General features: G+C 37.3%; 1 protein-coding gene across 1 annotated transcript in view; it reads right to left on the reverse strand.

Annotated features, from left to right (window-relative positions):
* TMTC2 (transmembrane O-mannosyltransferase targeting cadherins 2) overlaps nucleotides 1-21,241 on the reverse strand; it is a gene marked incomplete at both ends in the record, with an annotated part of 256,298 nt that overhangs the window by 54,193 nt on the left and 180,864 nt on the right. Inside the window, 4 exons of the mRNA XM_080638943.1 lie at nucleotides 2,985-3,106; nucleotides 13,707-13,785; nucleotides 15,448-15,632; nucleotides 16,487-16,572. Coding sequence (XP_080495069.1) covers nucleotides 2,985-3,106; nucleotides 13,707-13,785; nucleotides 15,448-15,632; nucleotides 16,487-16,572 — 472 coding nt within the window. The remainder of the gene's footprint in view (nucleotides 1-2,984; nucleotides 3,107-13,706; nucleotides 13,786-15,447; nucleotides 15,633-16,486; nucleotides 16,573-21,241) is intronic.

Genomic DNA, 21,241 nt, shown 5'->3' on the forward strand with positions numbered 1-21,241 from the left:
GCACAGACATAACACAACTTTGTTTTCTTTGAAGACTTTCTTGGGAATATATGGAAGCTTATGAAGGAAATAACTTAGAAATTGCTTTTATTGAATGTATTTTATTCAGCATTGGCGTGGCCTTATCTTGAATATTCTGTGCAGTTCTGGGCCCTTTGAAAGGCTTTTGCTGAAAGGTTGGAAAGGACAGCTTGCTGTAACCAGCAAGCAATTTTGCACATCTCTAATCTACACACTGGGCATAGGTTCCCCTCACTGTTCCTTATGAGAAAGCAAAGAAAACGCAAGATATAAGGTGGTCCAGGTATCCAGGCTGGCATGAAGGGATTAAATTTGGTGAAAGGAGTTAAATCCTGTTGGCACCCGCTCACAAGTGGTGCTCCCCAGGGCTCAGTACTATCTTTATCAGTAATATCTTTATCAATTATCTCAATGAGGGGATTGAGTGCACCTTCAGTAAGTTTGCAGATGACACCAGGTTGGGCAGAAACGTTGATCTGCTTGAGGGTAGGAAGGCTTTACAAAGGAATCTGGACAGGCTGGATCAATGAGCTGTGGCTAATGGTATCAGGTTCAACAAAGCAAAGTGCCTGGTCCTGCACTTGGGTCACAACAACCCCATGCAGTGCTACAGGCTTGGGGAAGAGTGGTTGCAAAGCTGCTCTGTGGAAAAAGACCTGGTGGTGCTGATGGATGGCAGGCTGAACATAAGCCAGCTTGTGCCCAGCTGGCCAAGAAAGCCAACAGCATCTTGGCTTGTATCAGAACTAGTGAGACCAGCAGGACTGGGGCAGTGATTGTCCCCCTGTACTTGGCACTGTGCTCAGTTCTGGGCCTCTCACTACAAGACAGACATTGAGGTGCTGGAGCATGTCCAAAGAAGGGCAACGAAGCCGGTGAAGTATTTACAGAACAGGTCTTATAAGGCTGAGGGAACTGGGGTTGTTTAGCCTGGAGAAAAGGAGGCTCATGGGATACCTTATCACTTTCTAAAAATACCAGAAAGGAGGTTGTAGCAAGACGGGTGTTGTATTGAGGTAGGTGTTGGTAGGTTCCCAAGTAACAAGTGATAGGATCAGAGGGAATGGCTTCAAGTTGTGCAAGGGGAGGTTTAGATTAGATATTAGGAAAAATTTCTTCACTGAAAGAGTTGTCAAGCATTGCAGCAGGCTGCCCAAGGAAGTGGTGGAGTTACCATCCCTGGAGGTATTTAAAGGATGTGTAGACACGGTGCTTAGGGACATGGTTTAGTGGAGGACTTGGAAGTGTTAGGTTAACGGTTGGACTTGATGATATTACAGGTCTTTTCCAACCTCCATGATTCTATTATTCTATGTCATGCTGCTTTCAGTAAGCATTAATACTGGCAAGAGATTTGAGGAGGCAGAAAAGCTGGGGTTAAGATTAAACACTTCATTGGAATTTAAGTCAGGAAGTAAAATGTAGCTGAATTTGTGAACTTTACAGGTTTGACTTCTCTGCTAGGGGGGTTTATAATAGAATTGCCTTTGGCTGGAACTTAGGAACTTGTCTGAAACCTTTCTCCTCTCCTTCCCCACCCCACAATTTCACTGACAGAGAAAACTTTTCTATCTATATTAGCACCAACTTCCACCTGTCACTTCATCATCCATCTCACATATCTCTCTTGGAAAAAAGTGTTATCATTGGTTTTGTCTTAGCATTTACATTCAGAAACAGGATTGCAACAAGTATGAAGGTTTGGTTCAACAGATGGGGCGAAAGAAGCCTCTACAACATCCCTCCTCTAACAGCTGAAACCTAACTGAAGTAGGCTTTTCTCTCTTCTAAATATGCAGGCTGTGAGAAAATGATCATGAGCCTAGTAGCAAAGTTTAACAGAAGAATAAATCACAGCAGTATCTCAAATTAGGTATGGGCTGAATCAACTATGCCAAAGGTTGCAGTTCTAATGCTACCGTATCCCAGGAAGTCTATGTAGACTTCCAGGAAGCATGTCAGTTACAGCAATCATATATTTGCAATGGGAAATAATACTAGTACAGTTCAGTATACTACAAACAAGACAAAATTCATTTAATGTGAAACACTGAGCAGGCAGTAGGTTGCAGAAATGATTAATAAGTGACCAACATAGAATCACAGAATGGTTTGGGTTGGAAGGGACCTTAAAGATCATGTAGTTCCAACCCACCTGCCATGGGCAGGGACACCTTCATTAGATCAGGTTGCTCAAACCCCATCTATCCCCAACATGGAGACAAAAATCCATATTCTACTGCCAAATTTCTTCATCATCCATTTTATCATTGAATGTCTTTTCAGACTCTGTAGCTGAAAGACCTAAACGAAATAAATGCCAAATTTCAACAGATCAAAGACTAAAGAGCATTTTTCTTCATGAATGAAAGAATCACCTGAAAAATTTTGTCAACTCTAATTACTTTGTCATCAAGATGCTGCCTCGTTATGTTACTCAAAAGGCAAAGTAAATTTTAAAGAAATGAAAAAGTCCAATTCTGATTTTTTTAGAACCAGTCCTTAGTAGTTGAGTAGTTCTTTTCACATGCTCAAAGAGATAGTCCTAAAGAAGTAAGTAAATTCAAGGCACGAGACATGTAATTCATAAAATATAAGCGACACCCCTAGCTCTGCCATAGGCTGCTATAACAATCCTGGGTAAAACACTAAGTATCTTTTTGTATTAATATCATAACTTGTGATCTAAACTACTTACAATAAAGGCTTTTTCAAACAAACAACTCACTATCTGTCATAAAGTTCCTACTTTATTATAAGTGTTTTCTTACAGCACAGAGGTGGTGATACTTCAGGAATGGATGCAATGTTTCACAAAAAAATGACGCTGTCAAAAACCCTAATAACTGAAATGGCATGATAAATAGGCCATAAGCAATTCTCAGACCGAAGTCTTCCCATCCCTTTACCTCACCTACTCGAAGTGCCTGGGACCAGCTCCCAGGAACTGCTGATTAACTCACCGTCAGGGCCAGCAGTTTTCCGTAGGTGAGATGGGCTGGGATGTGGTCGCTCTTGGATCGCAGTGACTCCATGTACCAGTGCTCTGCTTCTGGCAGACGGCTCATTCTCATATAGGCTTCTCCTAGAGGGTAAAACAAATGCCGAATGCTAGTGAGAATGTCCAAAATTTCTCAAGGCTTCCATAATTTCTGATTTGAAAAGGGTAAAGTGCTTTGAACACCTACAATGACACACACAGAGAAAGAAAAAGCCTTACAGAGGCTTGAGTAAGGAGACTGAGTAATTGTCTTATTAGGGCTGAAAGAGCATAGCTGAGATGAAAGTCTTGTCGAAAAAGAATTGCAAAAGAGATCTCCAGCTGCTAAGTTTCAGTCAAAAGTTTCAAAGCAACACAAGTTTTATCACCTCTACTGTAGAAAAGTTACTTCTTTTCCATCAATCTACATTGCACAGCAGGGAATGGCAGGGAGAGTACAGAACATGGTTGCATTTAATCATAATACATTAAGAACTTAGATTTTTTTAAACTAGGTAAGGTTAAGAAAACAGTCCTGAAACTATAGGGGAGGGAGAGATATTAAAAAAAGATTAAAAATCTCTGAATGTAGTCAAATTAGGTCATCCGTCACAATTCGTTTAAATTAGAATATACCATCCATAATTTTAAAATTGCTAGTCTTTAGAAGTTGCATATGAAATGACTGAAACGGAACATTTTTTAGTGAAATGCTTTACTGTGAGAGGCTGAGGCTGGCAATGCTGAAGAACAACAGATGAATGAGATGTCAGAAAGCCACATACTGTGGTACAGATAATTGTAGACTTGAAGTTTCTGAGAAAGAATTTGGTATACAGAGAAAGACAGGCTCTTTCTCCAAGAAGCAAAGGTTGAAAATAAGCAACATCAAACAAGTATGTAATGGTGAAGAACAGTGACTTTCAGATTCATATACCCTGCATTTACACAGCTCTTTCACAAGGGCTCTAAATATAAATTTGCCCTTGCCCAAGCCAATGACAGACTGAAAATGCCTACAAGAGTCAGGATTTCATCATCTAACCAGCCAGTTAATTCCAAATAAATAGTTAAGTATCTTCCCAAAATCATGAAGTCACAGTTTACCCAGTGCCACCCCTGGAGGACCTACCCAAGTAGAGGTTGGCTAAGGCTGACTCCAGGTGAGTCATTGGCCCCGGTTCTGCATTACCTGGAAATTAATAGCTGTGGAGGCATCAGGGAGAGATAGAAGGATGAGTGTTCTTTATTCAAGCTTGAAGCCAACTACCACACCCCAAAAAAATCAAAGCAGGAGGAGCTATGAAGGATTTTCTTGATGAAAGAAAAATGGAGAAGGCCAGTTAGATTTTCTATTATCCTTTTTTTTTTTTTTTTTTTTTTTTTCTATCTAAGCCACAAGCGAATGGGGATCCCAGGCAAAACGTGGCTCATAAGTCTGAGTTTCAGGACTTAGGGTGCAGTGCATGCAAAATGATGAAACCACAGCCTAAAGACAAAATTAGTGTGACATAGTCAGAAGTCACACTGAGCCAAGGCTAAGGGAAGCAACATGATTTTTATGAGCAAATACAGTTTTTCCAAAAAGGGGTGTAGCCCTGTAAATCTAGCAGACCAGGATTTCTAATTCAAGGATCTTCAGAGCGTTCTGTACTCCTGCACTGGTCTTGGATATCTGATTACATACTCAAGTAAGTAAGTAGTAAGTACTCACTCAAGTAATGGCTTGAGTAAGTAAGTACTCAAGTCACTCTACTGCTCGTTAGAGCCGAACTAAAAAAACAATTCCTCCAAAAAGAGAGGCCAAATTAAAAAAAAAAAAAAATCCAAACAGCAAATAAATCCCAAAAGAACATGAGCACCCTCCAAAACCCACAATCACATTCAAGATATCAATGTCACATGCATTTTTTTCACTATGTCAGCACTCACAAATAAGTGACGTAACATGATACCTTCTTGAGCACAAAACAAAGACATCAAGTCAAGTGTTGAAAGGATGGAAGAAGCCAGAAGTCAAGCCATATGCTGCCCTCAAATCCTCTGCCTAGGTGTACGCTTTGTGGCAGATATTGTTTAATTATTTGATTGCATACTTTTCCAACAGGCCCCTGCTACATTTAGCATACAGGAAACGAGGAATCCATATTGTACTTTTCTTTAAGTGGAAAATTCCAGCCCAACCTGTTACAGCTTGGAAAAGTTTCAAGCAATTAACAACAAGATCCTTTAAAAAGTAATGTAAGCAGCCATAAGAGACGAAGCTATTATCTGCCAGTAGTGTATGCTGAAAACATTGCCAAATTTCAAAAAGATCCAAGGTTCTCATCTATTTTCCATGATAGATTCTGAGATAAGAAAAGATTAACATCTTAGGAGTACTGGCAAATTCAATTTTTAATAGGTTTTAACAGCTCAACTACTTTACAGGCTAACCTCCTAAGACTTTGAGGCTATTTCTGAGCGGTGCATCTAGAAATGAAGCAACGATATACCAATCTAAATGTCAAACTTTTGAGAAAGGAAAGTCCCCTGAAGACTTTACAGGGAATTCTCTATAGCTAAACATTTTTTTTCTGGAGTCTGTTTTCTGCTACTGAACCCCATATCACCAAGAATTGCTATATTATAAGCAATCAGAACATGTCATTACTAGAGAACAAAGTACTGTTAGGGAGTCTGTTACTAATTTCATCTTCAAACTGATTTACAATGACACTCCTATCTAAGAAAAATGAAAGTAAGTTGAAAACTGACAAAGGCTCTACTACTGCCATACTCAAAGACTGGAACAAAACCAAGAAACTGTTATCTGAAGTGTTAATTCAGTCAAGTGATTTTATGTGTTAGACTGACAAAATTTTAATAAAAGCTATTCTAGCTTAAGACAGTTTTCAAACAAAACGGAAGACAACATGTATAGATTGGCTTCTGTCATTTAGGGGTCATTCAGGATGCATCTGTATGCCTGAGATTAAAATAAGAAAAATAGTATTTGACATTTACAGTCATGTATTTTTATAAACTTGCAACATCAATGATTTAGTCATTAGGAGAATAATAGTGTCTGTTGGTAGAAAATATGCAAATCAGTGATATATATGAGCAGGTTTCTATATTTACTTTAACAATTAATTTATAAAATCTTTCAAAACTCACGCTCAAAATCTGAAAGATCACACACACAAAATTTCTTAATGAAACTAGTCAGATCTATAAACTTCAGCAGAGGTGAGAACAACAGAGAAAGAAATTAATGGCAGTGGAAACTCTGGGACATAAATTGACATAAATTGCAGCTCCCTAACCCATATCAACATGCAACCATTCGCAGCACTGCCTGCACAATGAGTGGTGGTAAGAAATTCAATAGCCAACTCGAGTAAAAGTGGACAAATGAGTAATTCAAAACTGTTTCCATTTTTCCAGGGGTTCGTTCAGCTATATATTTTCTGGGCTTTATGCACCCATTTCTTAGCTTATTCTACAAGGAAGAACATAGATTATTAAACTGTAACTCTCATTTACCAATGTAGTGCAAGAAAAACATTAATATGCAACTGAAACACTAAAGGACATAGTTCATTACACCTCTGCTAACACTTATGACAAAGAAGTGAGTGAAGAGCTACCTTTTAACTAGACTTATACCAGCACAACTAAGATCCTGGTACTCAGGATCAGGTGAACTTTTTTTTTTTTTTTTTTTTGCCATAGGAATAGATCAATTGCAAGGCTACCATTCTCCAAACAATATTTTCCCATATTTTCCCAGAATCCTTGGAATTAAAAAGTTAATTTTTCAAAATAAACAAACCAAACAAAAAAACATCCAACAAACTAAACCAACACCAAAAATATCCCCCCTAAAATCCCAGGACAAATTAATTATTCCTAATTAGAAAACAATATCAATCATATTAAGAATTAATTATGTATATCAAACAATAATGCTAATAAAGGATCAATTTGCTAGCAGCTATTTCCCCTGGAAGACTAACTTCTTACTTGATAATGAAGGGGAATTTGATTTTAATACAAATCCTAGAAAAAAAGAAGACACAAGTTAAATTTTCTAATACATACTACATGTTGTGAAAAAGCAAGTTTAGGTACCATTTACATGGATGTATGTTACATGATTCTATATTAACCCCTCATCTGCTTTTGTATTTGTTCTGTTTCAGATGCACGATGTCATACCAAGCAAAGGCCATTTCCTCACAGGGAGCATGTTAGACTTATCAATCAGCAAGTACAATGGAACATTGGCTGTAATAGCACTATGCCTCTTTAAGTGTCAGGCACCCATACTTTCAGATTAAGAACATATGCTGCTTTATGATCTTCCTCTTAGGACCCCAAAATACATTGCTGAAAAGACAACTGAAAAATTATCTCCATAAAGAAGGCAATGCAGGATAAACCTGTCTTGAATTATCCTTGTATCTGTTAGTTATCTGCCACTCATTTCTGGATGTTAAAAATGTAATATAGAAAATACATAATTTGGCACCGACAAAAGCAGATGTCAAAACAGAAATGAACATGAAGACGCACTTTGAAAACAAAAATTTCTAACACGTACATTCAGTCAGGATTTAAATTTTATTTTTCCATCACGTATTTGAATTTGGCACATAAACAGGTTGCCTTAGAAAATGATGGAGAGGTCTGCATCCCTGCGTACTACACAATGCCACAAGGGGTTTTGTATCTTTCATAATGCAACTGTGCAGCTTCCTTGCTCAAATCAAGGCTGCAGATGCACTTACCATAAATGCACCTGTCTGGATACATAACTTCCTTCTTTTATCCCTTAGGTACCAGCACATACAATAACAACAATAACATAATAAATCTAGAGGCATAGTTTTATATTATACTATACTGATGTTTAAGATATATTGCAGAAGAGTGATTTATCTTGGTGATAAATATGCACTGCATGTATATCTCTGCAACAGCTGAAGCATGTAAGCTTAATGAGCACCAAGTTCTGCACAGACTAAGCATATTCTGTTTGTTTTTTTTTTTTTTTTTTCCTTTGGCAAAACAATCTCCTTGAAGATTTCAAGGAATGTATTGTATTTTAAGAGGGCTTTTGATGGATGGGAGTCAATTCACATTTACCTTGGTTGAACAGTTTTTTTATAGGCTTCAATTAGCCAAAGCAAAGCCTTTGATCTTATTTAATTAGACCATTAAGCTACTTTGGAAGGAAAATACCTAAAGTGGAAAACAGATACAAATGAAGGGCAAAATAAAATCACTTGCAGTGTGGACTTCGCACAGCTGCTTCCTGTTGTACAAACACTTCCAGTGAAAGAAGTATGCTGACACAAATAGAGGTATTGAGCTCACCTGAGATAGATAATTTCATCTTCCAACAGATGTGCAGCAGTATATCAGAAGGGAACAAACTAAGAATTCCTAACTGAAAAAGTGGGTTTACTCTTTTTTTGCCTTTTACTTTATTTACACACATTTAAAATATTTCATTTTGTCCATAAAACAGACATTATGCCAGTCTAGGTTTCTTTGAGACCATCTTAATAGAAGCATTTTCCATTAGAATCATATCTAAGTGGCATCCCTGTAGTCCAATTTCAGTATCAGACCATATTTTTGGTCTACAAATGTTATGATTACACTTATTTTCATATAAACCCTGTATGTTTATAATACAAATGTATTTCAGGCTTAGACCCTTAGCTTTTTCAGAATATTGCCTAAGAAAACTCATGCAATTCACATGAAATTACGGATCAATAGTCCAAAGAGATAAAACCAAGAAGACCTGAGAATCAGGAAAAAAAAACCCCAACAAACAACACTGTTCTCAAACAGTGCATCCATTACCCTCCCCGGCAATCCACTCCTGAAACCTTCATACTCAGCTTGAAACTCTCAAACAAAACAAAGTGAAAAAACAGAATACACTGCAATCAGCCTGGAAATTTATACACAGCTTTGGCCAGCAGATATAAACTACCATAGTCTGCAAAGTCTCAGAGGAGGAAGGCTTAAAGTAGCAGGATGAGGACAGGGAAGGGGAGAGAAGGAAGCATAGAATTTTACTCCCCTCAGCATTGAAGTCCATTCTTATTTCCCTAGAACACGTAATAAAACATACATATAAAAGAGAAAAGAGAAAAAACAAATTTCTTTTTGACCAAGATGGTTTTAAAAGAAAAAAACAAAAGCTTGCAATGTACGTTTAGTAGTAAATTATCAGTAAAGCTTCATGAGATGCATAGGAAGCACAACTGGAGCTCAGACCAGGGCAGGTACCATGCTCTGCATAAGTTATGATGTGGGATATGCATTTCACAGCTTAATCAACTTTGGCTCTTAAAAAGTAAGTCTTGCACAGCATGAACTGTAAAACTATACCAGCAGAAGTGTTTCTTGGAGTTCCAAACAATATTTAAAAGTAATTCAATAAAAAAGCATTTAATGGGAGCAAGGGGCAAATGGGATAGGAGCCTTAACAATATTAACAGGTTTGTACAAACAACCACATCCACCCAAAAGCATAATCAAATAAAGCAATAGTTATGTTATAATCATCAACACAGAAAGTCCCGCTGCATGCTAAGACTTTGTACTTAAGATGTAAACCTCTGTACCAGATGTAAAATCTGGCTCCCCTTTCCTGCTCTGTACCTGGCTGCCGCTTGTGTATGATTTATTTTCTGTCCATGTGCAATGTAGCAGATTAGCAAAGAGAAATCTAAACTCTAATTTGTGCATCATTAACTGTATTCACTCCTTCAATGTTAGGTTCTCTTGTAACTTGCATTTCTTATTAACCAATGTCTGTAAGGCTTTGCACTCCAATGTTAGCTGGAAAGGGCAGACGAAGTGCCATCAAGACATTTGTCCTTATGACAGTATCTTGCCCATCTAAATCTGAACAATGCTACCCTAACATCTTTCTTGTTACTGTTTAGTAATAAAATAAAGCCTCCATGGTCCACCTCACACCACTTAACTGGCAGGAATATGAATTACTGTAGCAGGTGAGCCAATGTGGTTTTAAAAGCAATGTAATACAATCAACTGTACAATATCAGATTTCAAGAAACACAAAAGACATCTAGAGCAGAGTCTGATCCTTAAGCAATCCTAATATTGGCATTAAAGTGTTCAAGATCCCACAGGGACCATTTTATCTTTTGACCCCAGGCTTTAATTGAAACTTGAAACAAAATATATTACCTATTTAATGCAGCTGAGCTGGACTCTGGCCTTTGTAGTGCATGTTGCCATGCCAAGCAAATTAATCTGTGTAACCTTAGCATGTACTTTTTAATTTACATCAAAGAAATATGACATAGAGAAAATAAATGCCAAGCCAACCCTATACAGCTTGTTGAATAATTATTTTGATTCTAGTTTTAGAGTTTTAATTTTTAGCTGTTTGGGACTCTTCTAACAAAAAAAAAAAGGGGGGGGGGAGTTTACTTTCTTGGTACAAAGCCAGAGAAACATATGGTTTCTTTAGCTGAGTTGTTGCACACCTGGCAAAATAAATCACAGCAACAGGAGACCAAAATCTGCCCTGCAACTTCTCATATGCACAAATGTAGAACATCCAACGCTGGTATCCTGGCCCTGCCTTTTGTACCATGAATAAATGCAAAGTCAAACGGACGGCTTGCTTCTTGAGCCCCAGTACTTCTTTTTCCTTTAAGAGTCAAGTTACTTAGGGTTTTAAAGAATGAGAGTCAGCCAGGCAGGCTGGCACACGGGAGGAGTGAGTCACTGGGCCTGTCAGAGCAAAAGGCCAATAGAAGCAAGCACAGGAAAAGAAGTGTAATACAAACAGGGAAAGCAGATGGTGTAAAGGCTTAACACTGCTAGAGTGTTAATGCTACCGCACTCAGAGTGCCTCAGTTCAAACCTAATTCAGTTTAAATAGTTTGTCTCCTGTTTATTCTGAGTATGTCATATACACCATACAGGGGAAAAAGCTTCCATAAAAGCTTCAATGACATCATTGAATAATAATTAAAAATTAGAGAAAGCACTGTTTTCTTAGATCATATGCCAATATGCGGCAATATGCGTGTCACTGAACCAAGCAGACTGATTGACAGAGACTCAGAATACATTAATCACAGTAACAACTGCAGCAGATAATCCTCAAACTCTAGCTATTCTTGGACTTCATGATAAACCATGAAGACTTTTTCCACATGTAAAAAACAGGGAAAGACCCTTCCTTCCTAAGCAGATGGGGAGCACTTCCCAGTTTTTCCCCCTTCTCCTCAGCAATAAGCATATGGAGAGTGGGCACAGCTCAGTGTCAGATTCATGCAGTTCCAGGTGCACAAGACAGGACTGGCTTATTTCAGGTCCTTCAGTCTCCCTTTTAAAGGCAAGAAGCATGCAGACAAGTTTATGTAAAGCTGTTTATCAAAGAAAGTGTTATAGCAAACATGTTTGCAATTTTATCTTGAACTTCAAAACAGAAATAAACAATCCAGCTGGCCTTCTGATGCCCAGTGACACGATATGAACTGCATAGTGGATGTACTCCTGATAATGGATGCAGTTTCCTTGTTCTCTTGTCACATCTGATGCAAAGAGATGACTGAATGAGTGCTTGGGATTTATCTCACACAACTTGAGCTAGTAAATCTAAGCTAGCTATCTCAGCTCCTTTTACAGGAGAAGTATGCTTGCAGGGGTTTATTTGTATAATCTAAAATAAATATCTAAATCAGATGGGCCTAATTACTCCTCAGAGGTTATCTTTTCCTTTCCACCCTATAAAGTGAGTATAGCTACCTAGCTTTGACATGTCATCTAATTTTTACACTAATACAGGTAAGAGAGACTAACCTAACTCACTCCAGCCCTGTATGCTCACGTAGACGCATCCAGGACAGCTTTAAACAAATCAGTCTGAGTATTGCTGTTAATATAGCAGCACTGTGCTAAATTCAAGTCACTACCTGACCCTTTACTTAGCCCCTTGGATTGCCTTTGCAGCATAGTAAACAAGCTACACCTCAGCAACTAGTGTGAAGCAAGTTCTGGTTTCTCTGCAACAGCTGCCATCACAACAGCAAACAAAATACAAATAAATGCTATGTTAATGATTAGTTTCACTTTACCAAGCTCCATAATAGCCTATTTCTCTTTGCAAGGTAAGCTCAGCTGACCTTAACTTGTTATGCCGCTAGGACATCCGTGAAGTGCTGGCAGCTGACTAAAGGAAACAAGCCCAAGTATGGGCTAAGCAGCGCAGGGAGGAAGTGTAGCAGCAGCCAAGCCCAGGCAAAGGACTGAGCTGGTCTTTGTGTTCACTATCGCTTTGACTTAATAAATGCAAATCCCAGGAACAGAGTGAACTTGTACATCATGGACTGTGCTTATAAAGGGAGCTGAGAAAGACATTCTGAACCTAAAAAAGTAACGAATGGGAAAAATAAAGTAAAAAAGTAAAGAATCTTATAGGTCAGGGTGGTCCTAAAGGGAGCATCTACTAATGGGAAAACTAAGAGTGGCACAGGCTCACTTTGCATTGGAACAGCCATCATGATAGAAACAGCGCTGGTCTACTTTTCCAATTTCTGTACTTCCAAGGAGCACTTTAATCACAATTATGAAATATATATTTGCACTAAAGAGGGCAGTCAGACTTCAGAGGATTCGCTGGAGCACTGCACTATTTCAGTCACTACAGGACACTGATAGCAAGCAGAAGTTTAATTCACACAGTGGTGACTGTTGATAACCCAACTGAATTTACCAGCAAATCCTGATAAAACTGATAAAACAATAGTTGCACCAAGACTCTCTGTGAAGTACATGCAATAATCAACTTGTGTGTTCTAGAGATTTTAGTCATTTGTATTAATATGACAAAGCTCAGCACTCAGGGAAAAGCAAGTCTCCACTGAATTGTATGAACTGTTAAGGAAGTGTTTATAGTATTATTGACATTAGATACTTTGTCAGTATGACAAGAAAAGTAATTAATTTAGCATTTACAGAGACATAAATTAATTTAGGTTTTACAAACACACAGCATTGGTTACAACTACAATTTCAGAATATTTTTTTCCTACGCCCTAGTACTTGTAAGGAGCTAATAAAAGATGTCTTCCTGAATAAGTAGAGAGAAGCGAATGGTGCTTCCTTTCCACAACTGTGTCAAACCAAATGACATCAACCAATATATTCCCTCACACATTAGGCACTGGGAGGGGAGAAAAGGGAGGGATGACCACAAAACCCCACATGCTTCCTGTTTATCCTAATTGTTTCCACATATATTTTTAATTGCTCTACTTTGAACTACTTTAAAGTAAAGCATCTTACATTCTTTTCCATCCTAGACACGAGCTCACAGAATTTACTGGGCCAGACACTGAGGTTGCTTAGAAGAAACAAATGCCCTTTCAGAGAGAATTCCACTTAATTCTCCATGCATTCTAAACGTAAAAGTGCTGTATGGACACTCCTAAAGACATCAAGTATCTAACAGTCTTATCATTTAGTGTGCCTTATGCAGCATTGCAGTTGCTGTCATTTAAGCTCTGAACCTGATTTGGCTTGTATCTACTGAAAGCAATTATTTTGTTTTTATTAGATAATTTATTTCAGCACCAGTTGCCTGGCTAAGCTTTTTTGTTTCACCCTGCCTAACTCCTTAAATACCTTTCTAAGGCAGTAACAATGCACTTACCCATCATGTTGTATAAGCTCTGGGGGGCAAACTGCCTTGGCATTTTCTGTATTGCTTCTTTGTAAACCATGAGGGCATCCTGAAAACATGTACAAGTGGGATAAACCATTAGCAAAGAACCAATTTCAAAAGCAGTCTTTCAGATATACAGTAAAACCAAACTATCTTCCTTTCAAAACAAAAGTTGCAGAGAGAATGAAAACACATCATAAATACCAGAGAAAGTTAAAATTTCTCATTTATATAAATTTTTCCAAAGTCAGTGAAGCTTATTGATAAGAGATCAAATTAGTTCCAAGATTGCAACTCTTTTCCCAGGCACAAGTGTACGTTTTAATATCTCACAATGATTCACAAGTTTATAAACATAAATTGTATAGGCTGTCAGAGAATATGGAATAATATCAAACTGCAGACAAAGGACTTTCTGATGACTAAGCTACAGTAAGTGACTTAAAAATATTAATTGTCTACTGCCAAGTAATAACAAAACATAATCCATACAAACGAAGTCTGCTCCACAGAAAGAATGAGATAGATTATAGTGTCAAGAATGCCAAAATTGGATTCCCTTGCAAATGTGCCATGCCTTGAGTTACCTGATCACACACCTATGATTCATTCAACACTTAGTATGCTTACTGGTCAGTCTGTTAGCTGTGCCTAATATTCTGCATCATCCCATCAGTCACAACCTGTGAAGGCTGAAATATGCTTGAGAAAATCTAAGTGTATGATCAACTCAAGGCTGGATCAGACTGCAATGACCACCAAGCAGAAATCTGATGGTTTATATTCTTAAAATCCCTTGCACCTCCCAGGCATCAAACTCCAACTCTACGATCTATTGGTCGTGCAGACAACATGCTGCTGTTCTCTTATCTTTTAGGATGTATTAGCTGTCTGTGTTTTAACCAATTAGTAACTGCCATCTGACAAAGCTGGATTCAGCAGACAGATGACAAAGAATTCATAGAACTTGTGCATGCCTAATCTTAAACAGCTGAATTAACTGTCATGGTCAGGAAGAGTTATATGGATCAAAACCATGCATAACTCCTGTCTGAAGTATGCTCAGCAAGGGAAAGAGAGAACGACTCTTTCAAATACTGCTAAAGGTAAAAGTCAATCAAATGTCCAGTTTTAGTGATTTCATCAGGGAGAATGGAGAAGAATCACAACAGCCACATTTGCACATGTAAATGAAATGGGATGGGTTGGGTGCAGCATAGGGTTATATTAAAGATATCCAAACCACATCAGCACTTATCTGAAAACAGCACATAGTGGGATGTTTTTAATCACTGAAGTTTTGAATTGTTCCAACTAGGTCTTGTTTTTGCAGGCTAGAAAGCAAACATAATTGCATTTTTTCAACTAAAGATGGACTTACTCTGTTTTGAGTAAAAAGCCAGTACACTTTAGATTGGCTGGTCTGTAATCAGGCTATATTCTTTGCATACCAGCCATGGGGATAAAGCCAAAAAGAATGAATTAACACACAACAGATGTGACCATTGCTAATGTTGACTCTGACATTAGAACATCACACTGCTAATTAAAGTCATCACACCTGTGGCTATAGAGAATAAATATTCTCTGTAGAGAATGCTAATCTTGATTTGGTGAAATTCAATCAGTTTGTGACTGTGATATATTCTGAAAGTCTGGCTGGAAGCAATAGCTATTACTTATGTATGAAAATTTTATCATTATATAGCAGACAAATCTGGAGTCTTACCTCATAGTGTCCTTGTTCATGAAAAAGTTTTCCTAAGTTATAAAGACAGCTAGTAACAGAGCTTTTATGGGCATGAGGGTCTTTCAAATTTTCATCAGGGATCTCTGAACACTTCAGGAAAGTCCTCCTGGCTTCTTCTGTCTTCCCTTGGTTCATCAAGATGATACCAGTATTTAAATAGGCAGCTGCGAAGAGGGAAAAAATATTATCTTTTGATGTGGTTTCGATGTTTCAAAGTAATATTTGAAAGATATTACTTCAAAGTAATATCTGAAAGAGATCCCATGGTTATCTAATCTGGGGTTTGTATAGTATAGATCACTCACTGGTGTAAAGAGGAACACAGAAAAGGTAAAAGTTTAGAGACAACTAAAGAGAAAGTGGCTATTAAAACTGAAGAAGGAGGGAACAGAACACTGGTTAAGCAGGGTTCTCCATTTTGTTCCTCTATTTAGGACTGTATGAAGCATACAACATAACTATTTGAAATGTCACAAAAATATATACATATATTTATACATACATACATGTATGTGTACACACACATATATAGAAGATTGAATACTGAAGCTACGAAAAAAAGACAGCAATCTTAAAAGGTATCCACTTAATTTTGGAATCGATTGCTAGCAACCTCCTATTGATTATTTCCCTTTTCCCCAGGCAAGAAAGGAAAAGTGAAAGGACTTCAAAAATACGTCTGTTACATCACATACCTGAAAAATCAGGAACTGGCTACATGAAACAGAAAACAGGAGACTGAAAATTTGGGCAATAGCACTTATGGCTCACCACTCCAGATCAGAAGCAGTGCTGTCCAGTGTTAACTCATCAACTGCTTCTTCTGTGCACTACATTAAATGTAGCTGTTGACTAATAAACACTTGCTTTCAAACAAAAAGTGCACATTTTCACTTTTTGCTTTCTGAATTAAAAACTTCATAAGAAAAAGTGTTATTAAAGACTAGGAAGATTTCCTTAAAAAAACCCCAAACCCTATAGGCAATATTATGCAAGCTTGTATGGTTGAAATACTTACAGGCTAGTGTGGGTCTGCTACCAATTGCCAGTTTATAGTAATGCAATGCCTCTGAAAACCTGCTGTTCTCCTGAAGCAGTAATCCTCTGCATAAGGAAAAGGAAAAAGAGAGGGGGAGGTTACTGCAAAAAGTAACTTCAAAATAAATATTGAGAACAAAACTAAGGTAACAAACACATGCTGACTGGTATTTCAGAAATACAACAACTCTGCATGTTATTAACAATTAAATGGGAAAATTCTGTGAAAACAAGATTAAGTCATAGACATCAGGTGCATCCACATGGCTTTAAAAAAGCAGAGGTTAAATGCAATAATTGGGCTTTCTTGGAAACAGGAGATTCATTTACTTAGTTGAGAAAATGGTAGACTGTGAGACTTTTAAAAGTGGATGAGGTATGGTGGTGGTATTTCTAAGTCATTCATGTTTAGCCTGTCATTTTCCTTTGACTTGCAATAAGCAACTCTTTTCCAAATGCACAATAAAACTAACACACTTCACATGCAGTACCTCTTATTAAGCAATTTCACTACATTATTTACTGTACAGCTGAGCACCTACACCACTCCAATTTTTCCCAGTCTTCTTTCTGCTATGAACAAATTTAATAAACAAAGAGTATCAAAATTGATACTGAATACTTCCAGTTCTCAGTTAGTTTCATAATCCAAGGGCTTTAATTAAACTTCTCAAGACAAGCATACTTGTGAATTACAATTTACACCAGCCACCCAAAAATTTCTGAGAAATAAGTGGTCTGGACATAACTGATATGCTTAAACAAAGGCTCAAAGCATTACAGTGTCCCTGAAGTTTTAGAAGACCGAAAAAAGCATACACAAATGCATTTAAATCACAAGGATCTAAAAATCCATGAAAATTAGTCATTTCAGAGTAGAGACTTAGGCCTTATTATCCGGGGTAGATGTCTCTCTTCACATACCTCAAAATATCCAGGAAAAAAATAAATGCAGCTATTTCTTTTAGATGGAAGGGTTATCACCTCTATTTGTAGTTTCTCTAACTTACAGCAATTTTCTCTTCTTCCTCTATGCTTTTATCTGCTGATATCTTTTTGAATTGCAAAGATCCTGGACTTTTTCCATCTCCAGTCTCTAATCAGAGAATTTTTTTGCCTCCAAGTCTCACAAAAACTTTTTGAATTAAACCAGTAGACTTTAAGGGAAAAAAAATCTAACCCAAACCATTCCATGACTCAAAAAGAGAAGGGCAGCACTTTGCTAAAGAAGTAACCATCATCTACATTGTTTCCTTCCCATCATTGGGTCAGGGTTTAACAGAATGGAGGAATGGATCCTCTTTTTTTCTGTACTGCCTATCACCACCACACAGCTCTGCTTCTGAAACTCCCAACTAACTTCAAATTAGGTAGTAAATCACTTCTAATAGTAACAGAACTTACAGTTAGTTGGTACTTGCAGTAATGTGAGCAGGATATTTTTTGGCATGGCACCAAGGTTTTTAACTAACTGTCAAGCGTCTTGCAGGTGGCAAGAGGTATGATTGTCAGAATAGCAATGACATTTTGCAAATTTTCTAGAACCTGAATTTTCTTTACTCTAAAATATTGTATAGACCGTTATTATTCCAGGGGATGATATTATTGTTGTTGTTGTTGTTGTTGTTATTATTATGGCATTTTGATCCAGTTTCCTATGGATAGAAGTAGAATTAACATAAAAATAAATGAGTTGCATTGTCTGACATTTAAGCTGCTTTTTAAAAAAAAACCCAAAACCTAAACATTCTTAGACACAATTTTGTGACAAATTTATCAGAGAAGTTCCATTTATATTTTATGTCTGGAATAAACAATTTCACATATTAAGAGAGGTAATACAGTAACTGGTCAACTTGAACAAAATAAATTACTCTGGTGAGTGTATGACATTTGTGCTTTTTGGATTTAAAGAACTTTTATTTGTAATTATTATCAAATTAATCTTCTGTGTTCACTACATGCTTTAGTACTGACACACTTGATTGAATACTTGATACTTTAAGGTTTTTTGTTCTACTCCTCTTCCTGAAGACTTTTTTTCCTTTTAAGTTATTCAATTAACAGACATTGTCTCTCTCTTGCCCCCCACCTTATTTTTATATGCATGTCTAAACACATAAAAAACACACTAAGCTGCTCAAATGTGAGACTGAATGCTGTATTCCAGCAAATAATTACTCTTTGTTTGTATATGTTGTAAGGTTTGGTAGAAGAAAAAGGAGAGAAAAAACATATGATATAATTTTAAAAACCTTGACAAGGCATGAAAGTGCCTCCTTTTCTTGTGAAATTGGTCTTGATTGATCGCTGGTTTTCCCTGTGCTTCTGACAGTGCAAAAATGGTTAGATTTATGAGTCTCTAGTTCTAGTTTCAGATTAAACAAAGTCAGGAAAAGGCTTAAAGGAAAATCAAACAAATTTTCAGCTGAATAAAATTAGGGGAGCATACTTCTGAGAGATAGCTGGCTTGAATGTCCACTATGAAGGGACAACTAGTTATTTAAATAGATAATCAGTTAAGATCATGAACATTTCATTAAATTTGCAAAGCATTCTTGAATTTGCAGTGAATATTAGAAGAGTTTAAAAAGTAGTTATATTTCACTTCCAAGATGACAAAAATTACATTGTCTCTAGCTTTAAGCTCAAACAAAATGTAGGCATATAAATATGCTCACAAATCTCTATGTAATTACTCATAAAATGTGACTAAAATTAAACCCAAACATTTCAAATTTAATTGCTGCCAAAATTAATACTGCTTATGCAATGTCTGGCTTCTCTTTCTAAGGCATGTATTATAATCCCAATCTCTTAACTACATTATTACTTACTATTACTTCCACAGTTCTACTGCCTCATTCACTACACAGAAGGAATATAAATGAGCAAAAGTTCAATATTTGCTTCTGTCTCCAGTTTTGACATGTAAAACATAACCACCTTCTTATAAATATTTACCTTTTGAGCAAAATACAAATAAGCCCAAGGATCACATGACAAAGTCCTGCTTCTTTCAAAGCTAGTTGAAGAAAATCTTCACATCTTTAGGTCCTATATTCTCTCTGTTACTGCATTTCACAACATCTAAGCCATTTCCAAGACAAAAATCATGTTCATTTTCTGCTAGGCGTTACATCTGAGAGGCAGACACAAGGTTCTGAGGAACAGTGCAGTTTACTCTTGATACCATATTGCTACATCAGTGAACCTGATCAGCAGAGATAGCAGGGCCAGTGAAGGAAGAGCAGCCCAACGGACAGACCCTGGGAGTGGAGGATGGATCTCCTCTACTCAAGGCTCTCTGCTGGTTGCTCCAGCAATGGTGTGTTCAGGCAGCAAGTCCCAGGGTTGCCTCTGAAACGATTACCTTTGCAGTATATTAAGTTGTATTAACAAGGCTTCAACAAGCTTCAAGTGGAAGTTTGATTATACATTGACCGTTCTCCTCCAGAAATTGGTGAAGTATGGGTTATTTTGTCACTGAAATGCTTCCTTTTTCATTGGAGTTGACTGTAGAGTCTCTTTCATTTCAAGATGGAGGCCAAAGCCAAGAAAGCAAAGTTCAATATGCCTCTTGTCTTATTTTCACTTTTACTATCTTCCAGCTAGAGAATTTTCATCAAAGATACTAAAAATTACTTAGAAATCACTAAAAATAAAATTTTTCTATGCCAATTCAACTAGAGAATTGCAAAGTGTTCTTCAAGCAAACTGACCATGGTTGAACAGAAAGACGTGGTGTCATAAGCTTTGAACTAATTGATGCATAATTAACATAGTAAGCAAAGCTTGCAAGAAAAGAACTGACTCACTACATAATAGAGGAGCATCAACAGAGGCCAATGAAGTGAGACTCACAGGCTGTAACAATGAAAGTCCATGACCTCCTTGAAGTTCTTGGCATTTCATCAGCCCCATTTTGATAATCCCATTTCCATCCTTCTTTATGCAACCCATTATCCTACAGCTGGTTGCTAGGGTTACAGTCAGAAGCTGGCAAAGGCAGGTGGAGTCTGTGCTTCCTCATCTACTGGCTCTCAAAAACTTTTAAACAAAAAGTAGTTCCTTTCCACTCACCTGGAAAGGAGTGATAATAGATTAAAGGTCTGTAAAAACAGCAAACTCTGAAAAAGGTTAGATGCGTGAATATTTCCATTTTTCATGTGTGTGTACATGTGTGTATGAAAATAAAAAGGAAGACTAAATGTTTAGCCAAAATTTTCCAATTTGGCTAGTAAATGTACCTGATTGCACAATCAATGTAAAATTTATTTGCCATTACATTGAAGACATCTTTAAAAGGTTCAGGGTGCATTTGTAAGGTTCGACAAATATACAGTTCTACTCCATTTCCTTTTAAAAGAGACCATTGATTTTCATCTCATATTGCTACTTCCTTCGTCTACAGTAAATACAGGAAGAGTGGGGGAAGTTGTTCTGAATGACCAATTTCTAGAAGCAGAGGAAGTGCCCACACCCTGTGGGCAGACTGCTGAGTCTCCAGTAGCTCACTCCCCTCAGTGGGCAGGGCAGATGGATATGTAAAAAAGTTATTTGTATAGCCAGGAGTGGATCTGTTCTGGACATGCCTTCCCCCTTTTTTGTTTACACTTTGAAATGATAACTGCTCTTTAGAGATTGCTGGCAGAAGGTAGAAGGAGTAGAGACAAAGAACACAAAAGCAGCGATGTGGTACAAAGCATTGAACATAAGCCAGTGGAGAAGCATA

This window comes from Psittacula echo, assembly GCF_963264785.1.
Source record: "Psittacula echo genome assembly, chromosome: 1".
In the NCBI taxonomy this organism is placed as follows: domain Eukaryota; kingdom Metazoa; phylum Chordata; class Aves; order Psittaciformes; family Psittacidae; genus Psittacula; species Psittacula echo.